The 20,655-nt window shown below is 44.6% G+C and overlaps 1 protein-coding gene across 1 annotated transcript in view; it reads left to right on the top strand.

Annotated features, from left to right (window-relative positions):
• The window catches only part of LOC311134241 (ERC protein 2-like), a gene marked incomplete at both ends in the record, with an annotated part of 77,392 nt that extends 57,111 nt beyond the window's left edge, over positions 1–20,281 (top strand). The window contains 11 exons of the mRNA XM_084167861.1: positions 2,711–2,851; positions 3,130–3,270; positions 5,527–5,562; positions 8,663–8,901; positions 10,042–10,206; positions 14,037–14,048; positions 17,400–17,532; positions 17,663–17,823; positions 18,120–18,291; positions 18,663–19,334; positions 20,255–20,281. Of these exons, the coding sequence (XP_084023987.1) occupies positions 2,711–2,851; positions 3,130–3,270; positions 5,527–5,562; positions 8,663–8,901; positions 10,042–10,206; positions 14,037–14,048; positions 17,400–17,532; positions 17,663–17,823; positions 18,120–18,291; positions 18,663–19,334; positions 20,255–20,281 (1,899 nt within the window). The remainder of the gene's footprint in view (positions 1–2,710; positions 2,852–3,129; positions 3,271–5,526; positions 5,563–8,662; positions 8,902–10,041; positions 10,207–14,036; positions 14,049–17,399; positions 17,533–17,662; positions 17,824–18,119; positions 18,292–18,662; positions 19,335–20,254) is intronic.
• Positions 20,282–20,655: the final 374 nt, after the last annotated feature.

The raw sequence follows: 20,655 nt of genomic DNA, 5'->3' as shown, positions 1-20,655 counted from the left end.
GCCTGTAATTTTCATCATAGGTACACGTCAACTATGACAGACAAAATGAGATTGTTTTTCTCCAGAAAATCACATTGTAGGATTTTTAATGAATTTATTTGCAAATTATGGTGGAAAATAAGTATTTGGTCAATAACAAAAGTTTCTCAATACTTTGTTATATACCCTTTGTTGGCAATGACACAGGTCAAATGTTTTCTGTAAGTCTTCACAAGGTTTTCACACACTGTTGCTAGTATTTTGGCCCATTTCTCCATGCAGATCTCCTCTAGAGCAGTGATGTTTTGGGGCTGTCGCTGGGCAACACGGACTTTCAACTCCCTCCAAAGATTTTCTATGGGGTTGAGATCTGGAGACTGGCTAGGCCACTCCAGGACCTTGAAATGCTTCTTACGAAGGCACTCCTTCGTTGCCCGGGCGGTGTGTTTGGGATCATTGTCATGCTGAAAGACCCAGCCACGTTTCATCTTCAATGCCCTTGCTGATGGAAGGAGGTTTTCACTCAAAATCTCACGATACATGGCCCCATTCATTCTTTCCTTTACACGGATCAGTCGTCCTGGTCCCTTTGCAGAAAAACAGCCCCAAAGCATGATGTTTCCACCCCCATGATTCACAGTAGGTATGGTGTTCTTTGGATGCAACTCATCATTCTTTGTCCTCCAAACACGACGAGTTGAGTTCTTACCAAAAAGTTCTATTTTGGTTTCATCTGACCATATGACATTCTCTCAATCCTCTTCTGGATCATCCAAATGCACTCTAGCAAACTTCAGACGGGCCTGGACATGTACTGGCTTAAGCAGGGGTACACGTCTGGCACTGCAGGATTTGAGTCCCTGGCGGCGTAGTATGTTACTGATGGTAGGCTTTGTTACTTTGGTCCCAGCTCTCTGCAGGTCATTCACTAGGTCCCCCCGTGTGGTTCTGGGATTTTTGCTCACCGTTCCTGTGATCATTTTGACCCCACGGAGTGAGATCTTGCGTGGAGCCCCAGATCGAGGGAGATTATCAGTGGTCTTGTATGTCTTCCATTTCCTAATAATTGCTCCCACAGTTGATTTCTTCAAACCAAGCTGCTTACCTATTGCAGATTCAGTCTTCCCAGCCTGGTGCAGGTCTACAATTTTGTTTGTGGTGTCCTTTGACAGCTCTTTGGTCTTGGCCATAGTGGAGTTTGGAGTGTGACTGTTTGAGGTTGTGGACAGGTGTCTTTTATACTGATAACAAGTTCAAACAGGTGCCATTAATACAGGTAACGAGTGGAGGACAGAGGAGCCTCTTAAAGAAGAAGTTACAGGTCTGTGAGAGCCAGAAATCTTGCTTGTTTGTAGGTGACCAAATACTTATTTTCCACCATAATTTGCAAATAAATTCATTAAAAATCCTACGATGTGATTTTCGGGATATTTTTTTCTCAATTTGTCTGTCATAGTTGACGTGTACCTATGATGAAAATTACAGGCCTCTCTCATCTTTTTAAGTGGGAGAACTTGCACAATTGGTGGCTGACTAAATACTTTTTTTCCCCACTGTACATTTCTTGGTAAAATAGCCCTTACACAGCCTGGAGGTGTGTTGGGTCATTATCCTGCTGAAAAACAAATGATAGTCCCACTAAGCCCAAACCAGATGGGATGGCGTATCGCTGCAGAATGCTGTGGTAGCCATGCTGGTTAAGTGTGCCTTGAATTCCAAATAAATCACAGACAATGTCACCAGCAAAGCAACCCCACACCATAACACATCCACCTCCATGCTTTACGGTGTGAACTACACATGCGGAGATCATCCGTTCACCCACACCGCATCTCACAAAGACACAACGGTTGGAACCAAAAATCTCCAATTTGGACTCCAGACCAAAGGACACATTTTCACCTGTCTAATGTCCATTGCTCGTGTTTCTTGCCCCAAGCTGGTCTCTTCTTCTTATTGGTGTCCTTTAGTAGTGGTTTCTATGCAGCAAAATCGACCATGAAGGCCTGATTCACACAGTCCCCTCTGAACAGTTGATGTTGAGATGTGTCTGTTACTTGAACTCTGTGAAGCATTTATTTGGGCTGTAATTTCTGAGGCTGGTAACTAATGAACTTATTCTCTGCAGCAGAGGTAACTCTGGTCTTCCATTCCTGTGGCGGTCCTCATGAGAGCCAGTTTCATCATAGTGCTTGATGGTTTTTGCGACTGCAAGTTCTTGAAATGTTCCGTATTGACTGACCTTCATGTCTTAAAGTAATGATGGCCTGTCGTTTCTCTTTGCTTATTTGAGCTGTCCTTGCCATAATATGGACATGGTCTTTTACTAAAAAGGGCTATCTTCTGTATACCTTGTCACAACACAACTGATTGGCTCAAACGCATTAAGAAGGAAAGAAATTCCACAAATTAACTTTTAAGAAGGCACATCTGTTAATTGAAATGCATTCCAGGTGACTACCTCATGAAGCTGGTTGAGAGAATGCCAAGAGTGTGCAAAGTGTCATCAAGGCAAAGGGTGGCTATTTGAAGAATCTCAAATATAAAATATATTTTGATGTGTTTAACACTTTTGGTTACTACATGATTCCATATGTGTTATTTCATAGTTTTGATGTATTCACTATTATTCTACAATGTAGAAAAAATTGGAATAATAAAGAAAAACCCTTGAATGAGTAGGTGTTCTAAAACGTTTGACTGTTGGTGTATGTATGTCTCTCTCTCTCAGGAGCGGATAATAGAGAGACTGAAGGAGCAGAGAGCGAGGGAGGACAATGAGAGGATGGACGAGGTAGAGTCCTATAAGAAGGAGAACAAGGACCTCAAGGAGAAAGTCAACACCCTCCATATGGAATTAACAGAGAAGGAGGTCAGTGTGTGTGTGTGCATGTGTGTGTGCGTGTGTGTGTGTGTGCATTTGCGTGTGTGTGTGCATTTGCGTGTGTATTTGTTTGTGAGCACATGTGTATTGCATGAGCAATTGGCAGTGAACAGTGAGCAAAATAATTGTACCATTTAAAATGCATGGGACGCTGCTCCCTCTGGCAGTGTGACTCAGTTAGGCCTGTTCAGTGTTTCTACTGCGCTGTGCCACCTGGTCTGGACTGGTCCTAACTGTCAGTGCTGTCCCTGTCTGTCCCCCTGCAGTCCAGTCTCATTGACCTGAAGGAGCATGCCTCCTCCCTGGCCTCCTCCAGCCTGAAGAAAGAGTCCAAGCTAAAGTCTCTGGAGATGGCCATCGAGCAGAAGAAAGAGGAGTGTAGTAAGTTGGAGACACAGTTACAGAAGGTAGGTGTCCTAGCACTGCATCACTTAAAAGTGTCAATGGAAGTGGGGAATACATGGCTGGGATTCAAAGATACAGCATTCTCCCAGAGGCCTTTGCGGTTTCATTCTGATGTCTATTTTGTAAACTAGCAATGACCACCTGAACAACTCATTTGGGACGGCCTCAGTGATTTAGTCTGTCACAGTTAAAATCACTGTTAGAATCCCTGCTAAATGGATGGAGAGGATTTATAGTAACACTGTATGGTACAGAGCTTACTTATGTTTGATAATGGAGATGAACCTACAGTGCATTGTGCACAGTTCAGCCAGTATAAGTGGTTCAATGAAACAAGTGGAAGAGATCCCTTTTATACCATGATAATCTCCTCTACTAATCTGCTTCTCTTCAGTTGCATTTTTACAATTCAGTCTAAACCTGCAGTATGTAGACAGTGTTATACCTGTATGGCTGATGAAGACTTTTACTTTACCCTGCATCAAGTCCAGCTGGCAGAGATAGTCACATTAAAAGGGAAGTTCAGTATTGCATGTTTTCCCTTATCACTTACATGGATTTTTAGCTAGCTGTGGCTAAAGTTAGCTGAAGTTTGTAGTGGCTGTTTAAAGAAAACCGAACCATGTATTACAGATTCTCCTGGCCCATAGACTACTTTCAGTACGAGGAACCAAAATACTGAACTTCCCATTTAAACCACAAATTATTCAAGCATGTTTCATTAATCCAATTTTTGAAGAAAAAAATAATTATTCATTGCTATAATACAGTAACATCCTCAATTCAATACCATTTTGGTTACAACCCGGTTATGTGTGCTATCCCTGCTGGTTACTGGACTTGAGCGTGTGTAAAGCTGCCATGTTCTATCTGTCATGGTTGATAACAGGGTTGGGGTCAAATTCGAAAAGGAGGTAGTCAATTCAGGAAGTGATTTGAATTTAAACTTTAAACATTGAACATCTTTTGAAATAAATAGCTTCTACTTTTAAGTGTATTGAGATGTCAATGAAAATACTGTAGATGGCTTTTTGATCAATTATTGAATTGGAATTTCAGTTTACTTGCTGAATTGACTGCCTTCAATTCAACTTGAACCAAACCCTGGTGGATCATTTTGAAGCATTCTCTACTATTAGCATGTCTGATATATACCACCTCATCAGTCCCTGCCAACACACATCCTTTTTACAATGCTGCTGCTGCTACTATTACACACATACACAACGCTGTAGCAACATTGTGAAAACGTCCAATCCTCCATAAATTCCCTGCTTGTTAAAACCCTCTTATCAACGGAATCAAATAATGTTGTTTTGACTTCCTATAGTGATAGACTGGAAAAACTAAATCAGAGTATTCCGCATTTAATTAACTTACTAACTGGATACTATTGGACCAGTTATGTCTGGTCGTCACTAGTTACCACAATCACAAAGTAATAAACCCTGCCTATTTCTACAGTTTCTCTCCTTAAAATCTATTTTTTTTTAACCTAACCTCAACCCTAACCTTAACCATAATGCTAACCTTATGCCTAACCCTAACCTTAAATACATTTTTGTTTTCATACATTTTTACAATGTAGCCAATTTTGACTTTGTGGCTGTGATAATTAGTGGAAACCGTTATGTCTGGATAACGTTCAGATAATGTTCCTACGACACCGTAGAACCACTGAGATGGGGAGCTGAGATGTCCATCAGATCTCCCCCTTGTGTCCCTCTGTCCCATAACCACCCATTCTGTATCCTCCTCCTCCTCACTCCTCCTCCTCCTCACTCCTCCTCCTCCTCCTCCTCCTCCTCCTCCTCCTCCTCCTCCTCCTCCTTCCTCTGTTCCTCTCCAGTGGTGCTAGCTGTCTCAACCATAGAAATAAAATTACCAAAATCAAGTCAATGTTCCATGATGGGTAGACCGGCTTCCGAATTGTGTGTAATTTTATTTATATAACAGTAACATGTACATTAAACATGTTCTCTATATTGATACTGCTTTAACATGTAACATGTAGGCTAACATGTAACATATTTGTTCTTAGCCTGGTCCCAGAACTGTCTGTTTGGCATGACAAAGACCATAGGAGTTGGCAAGACAGCACAAACAGATCTGGTACCAGGCTAGTCTGTTCTACCCTGATCCCGCTGTTTCTACTCTCCTCTGGCTAATGGAGCTACATGCTAATGCTATCTTCCCCGGTCTCCCCCCTCCCCCTCCCTCCTCATCTCCCCACTTCACCACCTTCCTTTGCAATGTAGCAAGCAGAGCAGCTGTTCAGTCAGATGAACAACCCTGTAAGTCCTTCTTTGCTCTGTCCGGAGCTCTCTGTGGTGGCATTTATTGAAAGCATGAGGACACCCACCAAAAGCTACTCTAAAATCCTGGAACATGCTAGCTAGCTAGTGGGTAATTATGCCATGGTCACATGGTCTCAGTCCCACTGTCCCTAGTATCTCTTTCAGATAATGTAGATGCATGTTGACCTTTGCACTGTATAAGTATGATTTCGCTTTCCAACTACACACATATTAGCCTCTGTTCTGGGTGAACACAGTGTGAGGTGAGCATTTAGCTTAGGATTTAGCTTAGCATTTAGCTTAACATTTAGCTTAGCATTTAGCTTATCTTAGCATAGCTTGCTATCTGTATGAACACACAGTTTGGGTTCTGTTTCTTTGCATCCTGATAGATAGCCTAATCTACCGTTGTTGCTCAACCCTTGGTCTCTGTTAGAAAGAATTGTATTAAGACTTGTACAATGGTGATATAATGTGTTTTTCACTGTGGTCGAAGCTTCAAAGCAAAAAAAAAGGGAGTTATGGATAGTTTCTTCTTCTATAGTGTTCTCACATCCGGCATCATGACTTATGACTGATAGTAAGATACCAAGATATCAATCAGCTCTGTACCATTATTTTAACAAACTCTGAATTAATAATCAACACATTTTTGTCTAACTGTAGGCCTTGCATACCTGTATAGGGCCTATAGGTGTGTGTCCCAAACAGCAGCCTACTCCCTATATAGTGCACTACTTTTGACCAGGGCCCAAAGGCTAGTCTTATCAGTTAGAGGTAAAAATGTATGCACACATGACTGTAAGTCGCTTTGGATCAAAGCGTCTGCTAAATGGCATATTATATTATATTATAGAGGTACACAACTGACGCCACCCACCGCTGAGACCTTTAGATTCCCCGAAACTGTTGGTGCTTACCTTACTCCTCATGCTTGAAATATGTCACTTGTTGTCACTGCTGGATTGTCCTGACTCTGTTCATAGGGAAAGCATTGCAAAGATTGTCTTCTCAGCTGTGTTGGTTTGCATGCTATGATTGGTCCTCCTTGTTATCGCACGCTTTGTTTTATCGTCACCGTTTGGCTCCCTTCACTGTCTACATGTTAATAAGTGGTCAATAGAACAGAGGTGTAATATTAAACTTCTAACACTGGCAATGGTTGATGTGGCTCAATGTGGTGATCTATATTTATCTAGTCATGCTCTCTCGTTGTGTTAGGTCTATTGTGTTGCTCTGTTGTGTTAGGTCTGTTGTGTTAGGTCTGTTGTGTTGGGTCTGTTGTGTTAGGTCTGTTGTGTTAGGTCTGTTGTGTTGGGTCTGTTGTGTTAGGTCTGTTGTGTTAGGTCTGTTGTGTTAGGTCTGTTGTGTTGGTCTGTTGTGTTGGTCTGTTGTGTTGGGTCTGTTGTGTTAGGTCTGTTGTGTTGGGTCTGTTGTGTTAGGTCTGTTGTGTTGGGTCTGTTGTGTTGCTCTGTTGTGTTGCTCTGTTGTGTTGCTCTGTTGTGTTAGGTCTGTTGTGTTAGGTCTGTTGTGTTGGTCTGTTGTGTTAGGTCTGTTGTGTTAGGTCTGTTGTGTTGGGTCTGTTGTGTTAGGTCTGTTGTGTTAGGTCTGTTGTGTTAGGTCTGTTGTGTTGGTGTGTTGTGTTAGGTCTGTTGTGTTAGGTCTGTTGTGTTAGGTCTGTTGTGTTGGTGTGTTGTGTTAGGTCTGTTGTGTTAGGTCTGTTGTGTTGGGTCTGTTGTGTTAGGTCTGTTGTGTTGGTCTGTTGTGTTAGGTCTGTTGTGTTAGGTCTGTTGTGTTAGGTCTATTGTGTTGCTCTGTTGTGTTAGGTCTGTTGTGTTAGGTCTGTTGTGTTGGTCTGTTGTGTTGGGTCTGTTGTGTTAGGTCTGTTGTGTTAGGTCTGTTGTGTTAGGTCTGTTGTGTTAGGTCTGTTGTGTTGCTCTGTTGTGTTGCTCTGTTGTGTTGCTCTGTTGTGTTGCTCTGTGACTGTCAGCATTGCCGATGTGATGTCTCAGATGTGTTGTAACTTAGACACACTAGAGGTGATGAGGTGTGATTTTCCATAGAGATATGAGAGGAGAGGCCTCCTGTAGCTCAGTTGGTAGAGCATGGCGCTTGCAACGCCAGGGTTGTGGGTTCGATTCCCACGGGGGGCCAGTATGAAAAATGTATGCACTCACTAACTGTAAGTCGCTCTGTTTAAGAGCGTCTGCTAAATGACTAATGTAAAAATGAGAGTGATTCTACCAAGTGATTATAACCAGTGCCTGAATTCACAAAGCATCTCAGAGTAGGAGTGCTGACCTAGGATCTGTTTAATATTTTAGATCATAATGAATACGATTATATTGTCAGGTGAGGACCTGATCCTAGATCAGCACTCCTACTGGGAGATGCTTTGTGGATACAGGCCCTGGTCCTGTCCTTCCTGTACACACAGGGCCTGTTTCCCCAACCCAGATTAATCCTGCTTCTGGACTAAAATAAATGTATGCTAAATGTTGAATCTCCATTGAAAGTGCTCTTTTGACCAGGACTAGGCTTAATCTGTTTCTGGGAAATTGGCCCACAGTCTGCTTTGGCTCCTAAAAAGTTATTGTTATGAGGTCAGCAAGTCTGTAAGAACCTACTCAGGTAAACGAATGATACTAAATGACAGATGTATAAATCTCAACTGTTCCTTATCGCTTGTTTTTCTTGTTAGCATTAGCATATTGTAACAGGCACAAGTAGCCTTCAGTTCCAATCACTCTGGTACAGTAGTCTCACAGGACTGGTTAATTTAATGGAGCTAAATAACAGTCTCAGTCAGAGCTAATGAGCCATAGCAGTACTGATGTCCCCTGTTCACTATGCTTTATTCATACAGTACAGAGAGAGGGAAAGAGGGAGAGAGAAGCGAGAGGCGAGTGAGTAGTTCATTAAAGACACTGACTAACTGTGGAGCTTGTCTGTTCTGGGTTATCGCCCCTTTCTCCTATTTGTGTGAGTTGGTGCGTGCATGCCTGTGCGTGTGTTCCATGCATGCGTACGTGTGTGTGTTCATTCCTGCCTCCATTTGTGTGTGTGTGTGTTTTTCCCCATATCCATGACCATGCAGAAAGCCCATGAGGTCCATGAGGTCCAGCAGCAGCAGCAGGTGGGGCTGGGCTCCAGGGGGAACCCAGAGTATGTGGAGCGGGAGCGGGAGCAGCGAGTCAAGCTCCTAGAGAAGGAGGTTTCCTACTACAAGGAGGAGTCTGGCAAGGCCCAGGCCGAGGTGGATAGGCTACTAGCCATCCTCCGAGAGGTGGAGACTGAGAAGAATGACAAGGATAAGAAGATCGCCGAGCTGGAAAGGTAACTGGGCTATACTACCCTTAGCTTTACATTTCTATGGTACTCAGCAGAAGTGTTATATATATTTACAGATATGTCAAGTATGTAGGTGGTCCTCTGTAGCTCAGCTGGTAGAGCACGGCGCTTGTAACGCCAAGGTAGTGGGTTCGATCCCCGGGACCACCCATACACAAAAAAAATAATGTATGCACGCATGACTGTAAGTCGCTTTGGATAAAAGCGTCTGCTAAATGGCATATTATTATTATAATAGATAAATATATTGATGTTGAGGAGTTGGAGGTGTGGCGTAAGTATGGAAGTGCTATGGATGGATAGAGAAACAGACAGAATTATAGATAAATATAAACATATTTGTTGAACTGATTATCAGACTAACACCATATCCCCGGGTTAACGTCTAAGGCAATACTATTACTTACTGTTAATGCAATGTTTGAAAGTCTTATTTAATCACTACAAATCACTTGATTGAGTCACAGTATGAATGGGGGTTTTGATAGTTTTTTTGTGAGCAAGCAAGGCTATGGGTGAAACTCCTACAATGTGCAGCGAAGGTCATTGTATTTGTATGAAAATGCACTGGATGTGAGGGTCCTCTCCAAAAGGCCCTGTGTTGACTGCTTTATTGCTATGCGTTGTTTCTGTAACTCTGTGCAAGTTGGCTTTAATGTGCTCTTGTGTAGTTAATGTACTCTCTCATCCTGTCTTTGTTGATATATGGATGTTATGTCATCCTGTAAATCTCCCCCCCCCGCCCGGGTATTGTGCTGACTGAAATCTACATCCTGCTTATAGAGTATTGATGAATATTTTAGTGTAAAATATTGCAGAAAATGGTGGGTCAAACTGTATGTGCTCGCCACATGAGCGCCCCCTGGCAATAATACGGTGCCATTGCATTTCAGTGTGTCATACTCATGCTGTGACTGATTCATTTAACTGAGTGTTTCTGTCCTTCTTTACCATCTTCGCCCAAATCTTCCCCCCTTTATATTTTCCTTGTTCACGCCAACGTCTCCTTTTTCCCTCTCTCCCTTCTTCCGTGTCACCTCTCTCTCTCTCTCTCTCTCTGTATCTCCCCAACACTTTCCCCTCACCCTCCTCCTCACGCTCCTCCTCCTATTCCCCCTGGCACAGCCCCCCTCACCTTTCCCCTGTCCCTCGCCCTGGCTTCGGCCTTGGCCCCGGCTCTGGCCCCGTCCCTCGTCACGGTCCCGGTGGTAGAGCTCCCCCTGACCCGCTCCCCCCTGTGTCCGCTGCCCCCCAGCAGATTGGGGGGATGGTGTGGGACTTCCTGGGAAAGTGAGTGCTCTGCCCCTGGCACTTCAGCTCGGCTGCCCTCGTGGTTTACGTCTGCGACTGCACCTGCATCTGGTCTCACCTGTTCATTTCTTTGGTTTGATTTGGAAGCCCATCGGCCCATCCATGTTATGTAAAGATCACTAGATCTGTTGTGCAAATTTTACAGCAGAAGTCTTGCAAAAGTCTGCACCGGTGTGTGTGTATCTTATGTTGTCTGTGCATGTCTTCAGCCTGCTTCTCCACCCGTGTCTGCACACACTTTATGACTCAGTAACTAAGGTGAGAATGGGCAATTGAAAACAAGCAATGTTATATATGACTAAACAAACTATATCAAAAACCAATCATCTACATTAGCATGTATGAATAAATACTTAAATATTTGTATTAATACTGAACTAATACTGTATGCATAAGATTTTACATATAAAAGCCATAAGGACGTCATATATTTCTCATATACAGTATGTACGTTTCAACACATACAGTGCATTCAGAAAGTATTCAGACCCCTTGACTTTTTCCAAATTTTATTCTAAAATGGATTCATTATGTATTTTTTCTCATCAATCTACACACAATAACCCATAATGACAAAGCAAAAACAGGTTTTTATAAATGTTTGCAAATGTATTAAAAATAAACATCAGAAATACCTTATTTACATAAGTATTCAATCCCTTTGCTATGAGACTCGAAATTGAGGTCAGGTGCATCTTGTTTCCATTGATCATCCTTGAGATGTTTCTACAACTTGATTGGAGTCCACCTGTGGTAAATTCAATTGATTGGACATGACTTGGAAAGGCACACACCTGTCTATATAAGGTCCAACAGTTGACAGTGCATGTCAGAGCAAAATTTCAAGCCATGAGGTCGAAGGAATTGTCCATAGAGCTCCGAGACAGGATTGTGTCGTGGCACAGATCTGGGGAAGGGTACCAAAAAATGTCTGCAGCATTGAAGGACCCCAGGAACACAGTGGCCTCCATCATTCTTAAATGGAAGACGTTTCGAACCACCAAGACTCTTCCTAGAGCTGGCTGCCCGGCCAAACTGAGCAATAGGGGGAGAAGGGCCTTGGTCAGGGAGGTGACCAAGAACCCGATAGTCACTCTGACAGAGCTCCAGAGTTCCTCTGTGGAGATGGTAGTACCTTCCAGAAGGACAACCATCTCTGAAGCACTCCACCAATCAGGTCTTTATGGTAGCGTGGCCAGACGGAAGCCACTCCTCAGTAAAAGGCACATGACAGCCCGCTTGGAGTTTGACAAAAGGCACCTAAAGGACTCTCAGACCATGAGAAACAAGATTCTCTGGTCTGATGAAATTAAGATTGAACTCTTTGGCCTGAATACCAAGCGTCACATCTGGAGGAAACCTGGCACCATCCCTACGGTGAAGCATGGTGGTGGCAACATCATGCTGTGGGGATTTTTTTCAGCGGCATGGACTGGGAGACTAGTCAGCATCGAGGGAAAGATGAACGGAGCAAAGTACAGAGAGATCCTTGATGAAAACCTGCTTCAAAGCGCTCAGGACCTCAGACTGGTGCGAAGGTTCACCTTCCAACAGGACAACGACCCTAAGCACACAGCCTAGACAACACAGGAGTGGCTTCGGGAGAAGTCTCTGAATGTCCTTGAGTGGCCCAGCCAGAGCCCCGGACTTGAACCTGATCGAGCATCTCTGGAGAGACCTGAAAATAACTGTGCAGTAACGCTCCCCATCCAACTTGACAGAGCTTGAGAGGATCTGCAAAGAAGAATGGGAGAAACTCCCCAAATACAGGTGTGCCAAGCTTGTAGCGTCATACCGAAGAATACTTGAGGCTGTAATCGCTACCAAAGGGGCTTCAACAAAGTATTGAGTAAAGGCACTGAATGCTTATACAAATGTGATATTTCAGTTTTTATTTTTAATACGTGCAAACATTTCTAAAAAACAGTTTTTGCTTAGTGATTATGGGGTATTGTGTGTAGATTTCATCCATTTTAGAATAAGGCTGTAACGTAACAAAATGTGGAAAAAGTCAAGGGGTCTGAATACTTTTCGAATGCATATCATATGTATTCCTTTCATTTCCTGGATGATATTTCATTTGACAGTCCTGTTATGTCCCTTTACCATGAACTCACTCTCATTACAACAGAGTACCATTATAGGATCTGTACTGTAGCAAATGCACATATTGTACATGTACCTTACACATATACAATAACCAGACACTGATTCCACACACACACACATGCACACACACACACACACACACACTTTTTTTCTGTGGCCTTTTGTGTGTTGGCTGTTTGGTGTAGCTTTGGTACACTCTTAGAAAAAAGGGTTCCAGAAGGGTTCTTCGTCTGTCCCCATAGGATAATCCTTTTTGGTTCCAGGGGAAAGTGTTCTACAAAGGGTTCTCCTATGGGAATAGCTGAAGAACAATTTTAGGTTCTAGATAGGACCTTCCTACACTCTTAGAAAAAAAGGAACCCTTTGAAGAACCCTTTTTGGTTCCAGGTAGAACCCTTTTGGTTCCAGGTAGGACCCTATTGGGTTCCATGTAGAACCCTTTCCCCTGGAACCAAAAAGGATTCTCCTATGGGGACAGACGAAGAACCCTTCTGGAACCCTTTTTTCTAAGAGTGTAGGAAGGTCTTTAGAGCTGAGTCCTTCTCCTGCTGTGAGCATGCTGCTTCCCCTGCTCATTCCTACCCCGCATCTGACCACCTTCACCCCAAACCCTCCCCCAGAACCAACCCATTCAATGTTCCGATACCTCCACCCCTAACCCTCCCCCAGAACCAACCTCACCCTTCGATGTTCTGATACCATCACCCCTCCCCAGAACCACCCTCACCCTTCACTGCTCCGATACCTCCACCCCTAACCCTCCCCCAGAACCACCCTCACCCTTCTCTGTTCCGATACCTCCACCCCTCCTCCAGAACCATCCTCATCCTTCACTGCTTCGATACCTCCACCCTACTACTAACAGTGACTCCCACCTTCTCTACACTGACCTATGCCCTGCTCTCCCCTGCCCTCTCCCCTTCCCTGTCCAGCTTGCTGTGCCCGATGTAAATGCTAGCTCTCAGCCTAGTAGCCTGGCCTGCATGACTAGAGCTGCTGTGCTCCAGGTCAACAGTGTTTTGCTCTGTGAGTGAGCTGTTTAGTAGGTAGGGTCTGTATGTACTGTCCCCCTCTGTCTGGCTGTCTGCCATGGCTCCCTTGACTGGTTCCCTTGACTGGTTCCCTTGACTGGTTCCCTTGCTGCCTTGCCCACTTGGTCTCCTCTCCTCCTTGCTGTTTAGTATACTAGCTCTCCCCCCCCCCCCCCCCCTACTAGTCTACCCTCGCTCACTCCCCCTCTCTCTATCACGGCTAGTGTCCTCTGTCCCCTCTGTCTGACTGACTGCATGCCCGGCCCACACTCACAGGCTATGCAGCCAGCAGCTAATACAAAGACATACAGGGTTCTAACCTGGCTGTCAGAGGAGAAGGTGTATCCTGTGCATCCCGCGTTAGCTATGTCCGTTAGGCTGCTGTGTCTTCCAGTGACTGTCTCTCATTGGTGCCTCTGATGATGATGATGATGATGATGATGATGATGATGATGATGATCTTTCCCTGTCTGTTTCTGACTGTGTACACTCTGACCTATTCTGGTTCTGGGTCCTCGGTTGTCCTTCTTCTTGTCTGATTCTAATGTTTTATTTTTTTACTCTTCTCCTCCTGTCTCCTGTGTCTGTCCACTGTTTCCTCTTGTCCTGCCATCCCTCCTTACACCTCCTCCTACTCTTCCTCCTCTTCCTCCACTCTTCCGTCTGCAGCCTAGCTCCCAGGTAAGTAGCGAACCTTCATTAGCACCCCCCCCATCTCCCCCCCACCACCACCAGCCCCATCCCTTCACCTGAGAGGTGCGACTCCCCCCTACTATTCTAACTCTGGTGCCTAAACCTGTGAGTGATTTCAGAGATCTCTAGACATATTAACATGGACATGTATATGTCTCATCTGTGTCTCATGTCTCCTGAATGTTGTTCATTGGTTTTAGATTCAAATTTCAGTGTCAGTTACAGTACCTGTATGTCTAACCTGAGTTTCTTGATGTGCCATATATATACTGAACAAAAATATAAATGTAACATGCAACAATTTCAAAGATTTTACTGAGTTACAGTTCATATAAGGAAATCAGTCAATTGAAATTAATTCATAAGGCCCTAATCTATGGATTTCACATGACTGGGAAACAGATATGCATCTGTTGGTCAAGGATGCCTTAAAAAAAAGGTAGGGGCGTGGATCAGAAAACCAGTCAGTATCTGGTGTGACCACCATTTGCCTCATGCAGCACAACATATCTCCTTCCCATAGAGTTGATCAGGCTGTTGATTGTGGCCTGTGGAATGTTGTCCCACTCCTCTTCAATGGCTGTGCGAAGTTGCTGGATATTGGCGGGAACTGGAACACGCTGTCGTACACGTCGATCCAGAGCATCCAAAACATGCTCAATGGCTGACATATCTGGTGAGTATGCAGGCCATGGAAGAACTGGGACATTTTCAGCTTCCAGGAATTGTGTACAGATCCTTGCGACATGGGGCCATGCATTATCATGCTGAAACATGAGGTGATGGCAGCAGATGAATGGCACGACAATGGGCCTCAGGATCTCGTCACAGTATCTCTGTGCATTCAAATTGCCATCTATAAAATGGCAATTTGTTCATTGTCTGTAGCTTATGCCTGCCCATACCATAACCCCACCACCACCATGGGGCACTCTGTTCACAACGTTGACATCAGCACACCGCTCGTCCACGTGATGGCAGACAATGCTGTCTGCCATCTGTAACGCTGTCTGCCATCTGCCCGGTAGAGTTGAAACCGGGATTCATCCGTGAAGAGTACACTTCTCCAGCATGACAGTGGCCATCGAAGGTGAGCACTTGCCCACTGAAGTCAGTTACGACGCAGAACTGCAGTCAGGTCAAGACCCTTGTGAGGACGACGAGCACACAGATGAGCTTCCCTGAGATGGTTTCTGACAGTTGGTGCAGAAATTCTTCGGTTGTGAATCCAACAGTCTCAGACGATCCCGCAGGTGAAGAAGCCGGATGTAGAGGTCCTCGGCTGGCGTGGTTTCACGTGGTCTGCGGTTGTGGAGCCGGTTGGACATACTGCAAAATTCTCTGAAATGACATTGGAGGCAGCTTGTGATAGACAAATTAACATTAAATTCACTGGCAACTGCTCTGGTGGACATTCCTGCAGTCAGCATGCCAATTGCACGCTCCCTCAAAACTTGAGACATCTGTGACATTGTTATGTGACAAAACGCACATGTTAGAGTGGCTTTTTATTGTCCCCAGCACAAGGTGCACCTGTGTAATGATCATGCTGTTTAATCAACTTCTTGATATGCCACACTTGTCTGGTGGATGGATTATCTTGGCAAAGGAGAAATGCTCACCAACAGGGATGTAAACAAATTTGTGGACAAAATGTGAGAAAAATAAGCTTTTTGTGCATGTGGAAAATTTCAGTTATCTTTTATTTCAGCTCATGAAACACGGGACCAACACTTTATTTTGTTCAGTGTATATACAGTTGAAGTTGGAAGTTTACATACACTTAGGTTGGAGTCATTAAAACTATTTTTTCAACCACTCCACAAATTTCCAGTTAACAAACTACAGTTTTGGTAAGTCGGTTAGGACATCTACTTTGTGCATGACACAAGTAATTTTTCCAACAATTGTTTACAGACAGATTATTTCACGTATAATTCACTGTATCACAATTCCAGTGGGTCAGAAGTTTACATACACTATGTTGACTGTGCCTTTAAACAGCTTGGAAAATTCCAGGAAAATATGGCTTTAGAAGCCTCTGATAGGCTAATTGACATAATTTGAGTCAATTGGAGGTGTACCTGTGGATGTAGTTCAAGGTCTACCTTCAAACTCAGTGCCTCTTTGCTTGACATCATTGGGAAATCAAAAGAAAGCCAAGACCTCAGAAAAAAGATTGTAGACCTCCACAAGTCTGGTTCATCCTTGGGAGCAATTTCCAAATGCCTGAAGGTACCACGTTCATCTGTACAAACAATAGTATGCAACTATAAACACCATGGGACCACACAGCCGTCATACCGCTCAGGAAGGAGACGCGTTCTGTCTCCTAGAGATGAAAGTACTTTGGTGCGAAAAGTGCAAATCAATCCCAGAACAACAGCAAAGGACCTTGTGAAGATGCTGGAGGAAACAGGTACAAAAGTATCTATATCCACAGTAAAACAAGTCCTATATCAACATAACCTGAAAGACCGCTCAGCAAGGAAGAAGCCACTGCTCCAAAACCGCCATAAAAAAGCCAGACTACGGTTTGCAACTGCACATGGGGACAAAAATCATACTTTTTGGAGAAATGTCCTCTGGTCTGATGAAACAAAAATATAACTGTTTGGCCATAATGACCATCTTTATGTTTGGAGGAAAAAGGGGGGAAACTTGCAAGCCGAAGAACACCATCCCAACCGTGAAGCACGGGGGTGGTAGCATCATGCTATGGGGGTGCTTTGCTGCAGGAGGGACTGGTGCACTTCACAAAATAGATGGCATCATGAGGAAGGAAAATTATGTGGATATATTGAAGCAACATCTCAAGACATCAGTCAGGAAGTCTTCCAAATGGACAATGACCCCAAGCATACTTCCAAAGTTGTGGCAAAATGGCTTAAGGACAACAAAGTCAAGGTATTGGAGTGGCCATCACAAAGCCCTGACCTCAATACTATAGAACATTTGTGGGCAGAACTGAAAAAGCATGTGCGAGCAAGGAGGCCTACAAACCTGACTCAGTTACACCAGCTCTGTCAGGAGGAATGGGCCAAAATTCACCCAACTTATTGTGGGAAGCTTGTGGAAGGCTACCCGAAACGTTTGACCCAAGTTAAACAATTTAAAGTCAATGCTACCAAATACTAATTGAGTGTATGTAAACCTCTGACCCACTATTTACCTATAAAGTACAGTAAACAAAGTATTAGTAATGCCTCAAAAGTTGATTCCCCAACCCAAAGGGACGTAGGAACCATTGGTACCGGTAGTTCTGCTTGTGGTGCAGTAAGACGGTGACTAGTATGATAGAGGGTTGAACTCTGACCCAATCTGTGGTTCTCCATCCAGGCAGACCAAGGAGCAGGTTACTAAGAAGGGGGGTCCCAACCTCAAACTGGGCCCCCAGGGAGACAAGAAGCCTGGTCAGATAATGGGGGACCCTCGAAAGGACAACACCATGGACCTTGGTCAGCATATAAAGGTCTGTTTATAAAGTGTGCGTGTGTGCTTGCATGTCTGTGTGAGTGCCTACTTCTTTGCATGCATGTGTCTTTCTGTGAGACATAGAAAATACAGTATGTCTGTAATTCCTGTGTGTGTATGTGTGTCAGCTGGAGGAGATGGTGAACACCCTAGAGAGGACCAGACAGGAGCTGGACGCTACCAAGCAGCGCCTCTCGTCTACCCAGCAGTCCCTGCAGGAGAGGGACGGTAACCTGACCAACATGAGACAGGAGCGCAGGAAACAGCTGGAGGAAATCCTGGAGATGAAGTAAGTCACGGGATGTCGTGCTGTACATCAGCAGAGCAATGAAACATGTTCATATTCATGTTCATATTCTGTTTAACAATGGTTATCAAAAAGAGCTGCAGTCAAATCATTCAAATAGGTCAAGGATATAAAGCAGAACTGGCTTGGTCGTGTGAATGCTCAAATGCCATGTCAATACTTTTTTGTTTCTCTTAAATAGAGAGAAATGGTTAAATATGCTATCTTCAGATATGGGAAAGATGCATGTTTTGTCTCAGCTGTGCTGACTGATATCTTTCTCTCTTGTCTGTCTATAGACAACAGGCCCTGCTGGCAGCCATCAGTGAGAAGGATGCTAACATCGCCCTGCTAGAGCTGTCTGCCTCTGGGAAGAAGAAGACCCAGGAAGAGGTTCTGGCTCTGAAGAGGGAGAAGGACAGATTAATGCACCAGCTAAAACAGCAGGTCAGGCCTGGTGACACAACTCAGGTAGCCATTATATTCAACCTTTACTCAGGGTCCATTCCATTTCAATTAAGTCAATTCAGTAAGTAAACTGAAATTTTTATTGGAATTGGAATTTCTGTTTACTTCCTGAATTGACTGAATTAAAATGGAATTGACTCCAACCCTGCCTTTATGTACACAGGTTTGTCTCATTGAGATCCAAAAAGAATATTTTGCAGGAAGGACCTGCTCACGATAGAAGCAGTTGTTCCGTTATAAGCTTATTTCAGCTACTCAGTTGCTACTCTCTCGCTGCTAACTCAATCAAGTCCTTCCATTCATAATGACTAACTCAGTGTTTGGGTCTCTCGTGTTAAATTGTAGCACTTACGTTTTTGTGTTTTATTCCACAGACACAGAGCAGGATGAAGCTAATGGCAGACAACTATGAAGACGACCACTACCACCCCCATCCCCCCTTCCATGCCCAACCCCAGCAACACCACCCGGGTCCCCAGCCTCAGCCACAGTCCCCCCAGCACCAGTACCAGCATCCTCCACATCCCCAGCAGCAGCAGCAGCCCCCGTACCCCCATGCCCCACACCCCCAGCACCCCCAGCCCCCACCCCAACAACACCCTCACCCCCAGCAGCCTCAACAGCAGTACCCCCCTCACCCCCAACAGCACCCGCAGGGGCACCCCCAACAGCACCTGCAGGGGCACCCCCAACAGCCCCCACCCCAGCACCAACACCAACCACGGCCTCAGCACCCGCTGCAAGCCCAGCACCCACACCCACAACAACAACACCCCCACCCAGGACAGCATCCCCACGGGCCTCCGCCACAGCAGCAGCACCCCCACCCCCAACAGCACCCACAGCAGCACCCTCACGGCTCCCCGCAGCAAGCCCCCCACCCGCAGCACCCACACCCCCAGCACCCCCAGCAGCACCCCCATCACTCTCCCCATGCCCCGCAACAGCAAGGCGGGCACCCCCGCCACCCACCCCCACACCACCGTGGAGGACCAGGGCCTGCCAGAGGACCCCCCCATGCCGGCCACCGCCCCTCCCACGACCAGGTCACATGTCTCCCTTTCTTGTGTTTACAATCAGGGGCTTGATTCATAAAGCATCTCAGAGTAGCAGTGCTGATCTAGGGTCATATTAATTATGCAAAACTGAGACGTTTTATGACTACGGGCCCAGAACTCTGATTGTAAGGCTTTTACTCTTTGTAGCTACTAAAGTGGTGCACGTACTCTACTTATTCAAAGCCATATTCTCTTATTTACTCAGAATGTATTGCATTGCCATTGCCAACTCTAAAGAGAACCCTTTAAATGGTTGACATTATGGCAAATATTTAGGTCCATTATGTTTTTGCAATAACAGATGTTTTTGCGGACAATATTAGACAAAAAGCAGGCTGTCCCTCTGTATCCTGTCCTCCTTGTGGTGTGGTGGTCTAATGGCCAGAGTGTGCATCGTGCGTCTAAATCTATGTTTAGATGAACTCTAAGGCTGCGTCTCAAATGGCACCCTATTCCCTGTACTGCACTGCTTTTGACCAGAGCCCTGTGAGAACTCTACTGCAGTGCCTTCCTGGTGGGAGGTCAAAATAGACCCAATGTTTATTCTCAGCTTTGCTCAACAGTCATGCCTGGATCAAGCTGACCACTGTTAACCCATTCAACCAATACTGTCTGTAAATATTATAGAGTGGGCCTTTAATTAACTTGTGCAATGCAGATTGGATTGAAAAGCAAAAACCAGATTTACGATGCCTTGATGCCTTTGCTATCCTCTATAATAATCCTATATACAGTGTAACATTATCATGACTCTTAATCTACTGCTTTCAATCATTTCTCTACTGCATATTTACCTACTCATGACATGCTTTCAGATAATAACCTTTGACCTATACTAACTCCTGTTAACCCTTTCTACTCTCTTCACTTCCTGCTTTTCTGCCGGCCTATAACACTGTCACCAATAGGATGACGAGGAGGGCATTTGGGCATAATCGTGTCCATGATGACAACCAAAGCTCTGACGTTCTGAGGGGTGAGATGTTTTGAAACACAGATTTTTCCTACCTTTTCGCTTTCACTTCCTGTTTTCTCTTCGGTTCTTCTGTTCTATATCTCTGTGTTAGGAGTGTGCTGTGGTTTTATTTGTTTAGCTAACTGATGAGTATCTCTCTCTCTGTCTGTGTCTGTGTCTCTCTCTCTCTCTCTCTCTCTGGGTCCTAGATGATTCAGTCACTATTGGAAGAGCACAGCCATGCCATGATGCTGAAACACATTGACCAAACATTTGTTACCGCCACACAATCCACACTTCAAAATGGGGCCTTTATTTTTTACTGAGGATGAGGAAGATGATGAAGCAGGTGGG

Source organism: Coregonus lavaretus, assembly GCF_964263955.1.
Source record: "Coregonus lavaretus genome assembly, chromosome: 8".
Lineage (NCBI taxonomy): Eukaryota > Metazoa > Chordata > Actinopteri > Salmoniformes > Salmonidae > Coregonus > Coregonus lavaretus.
The sequence above is the reverse complement of the archived record's forward strand: the minus strand, read 5'-3'. Positions and strand labels throughout refer to the sequence as shown.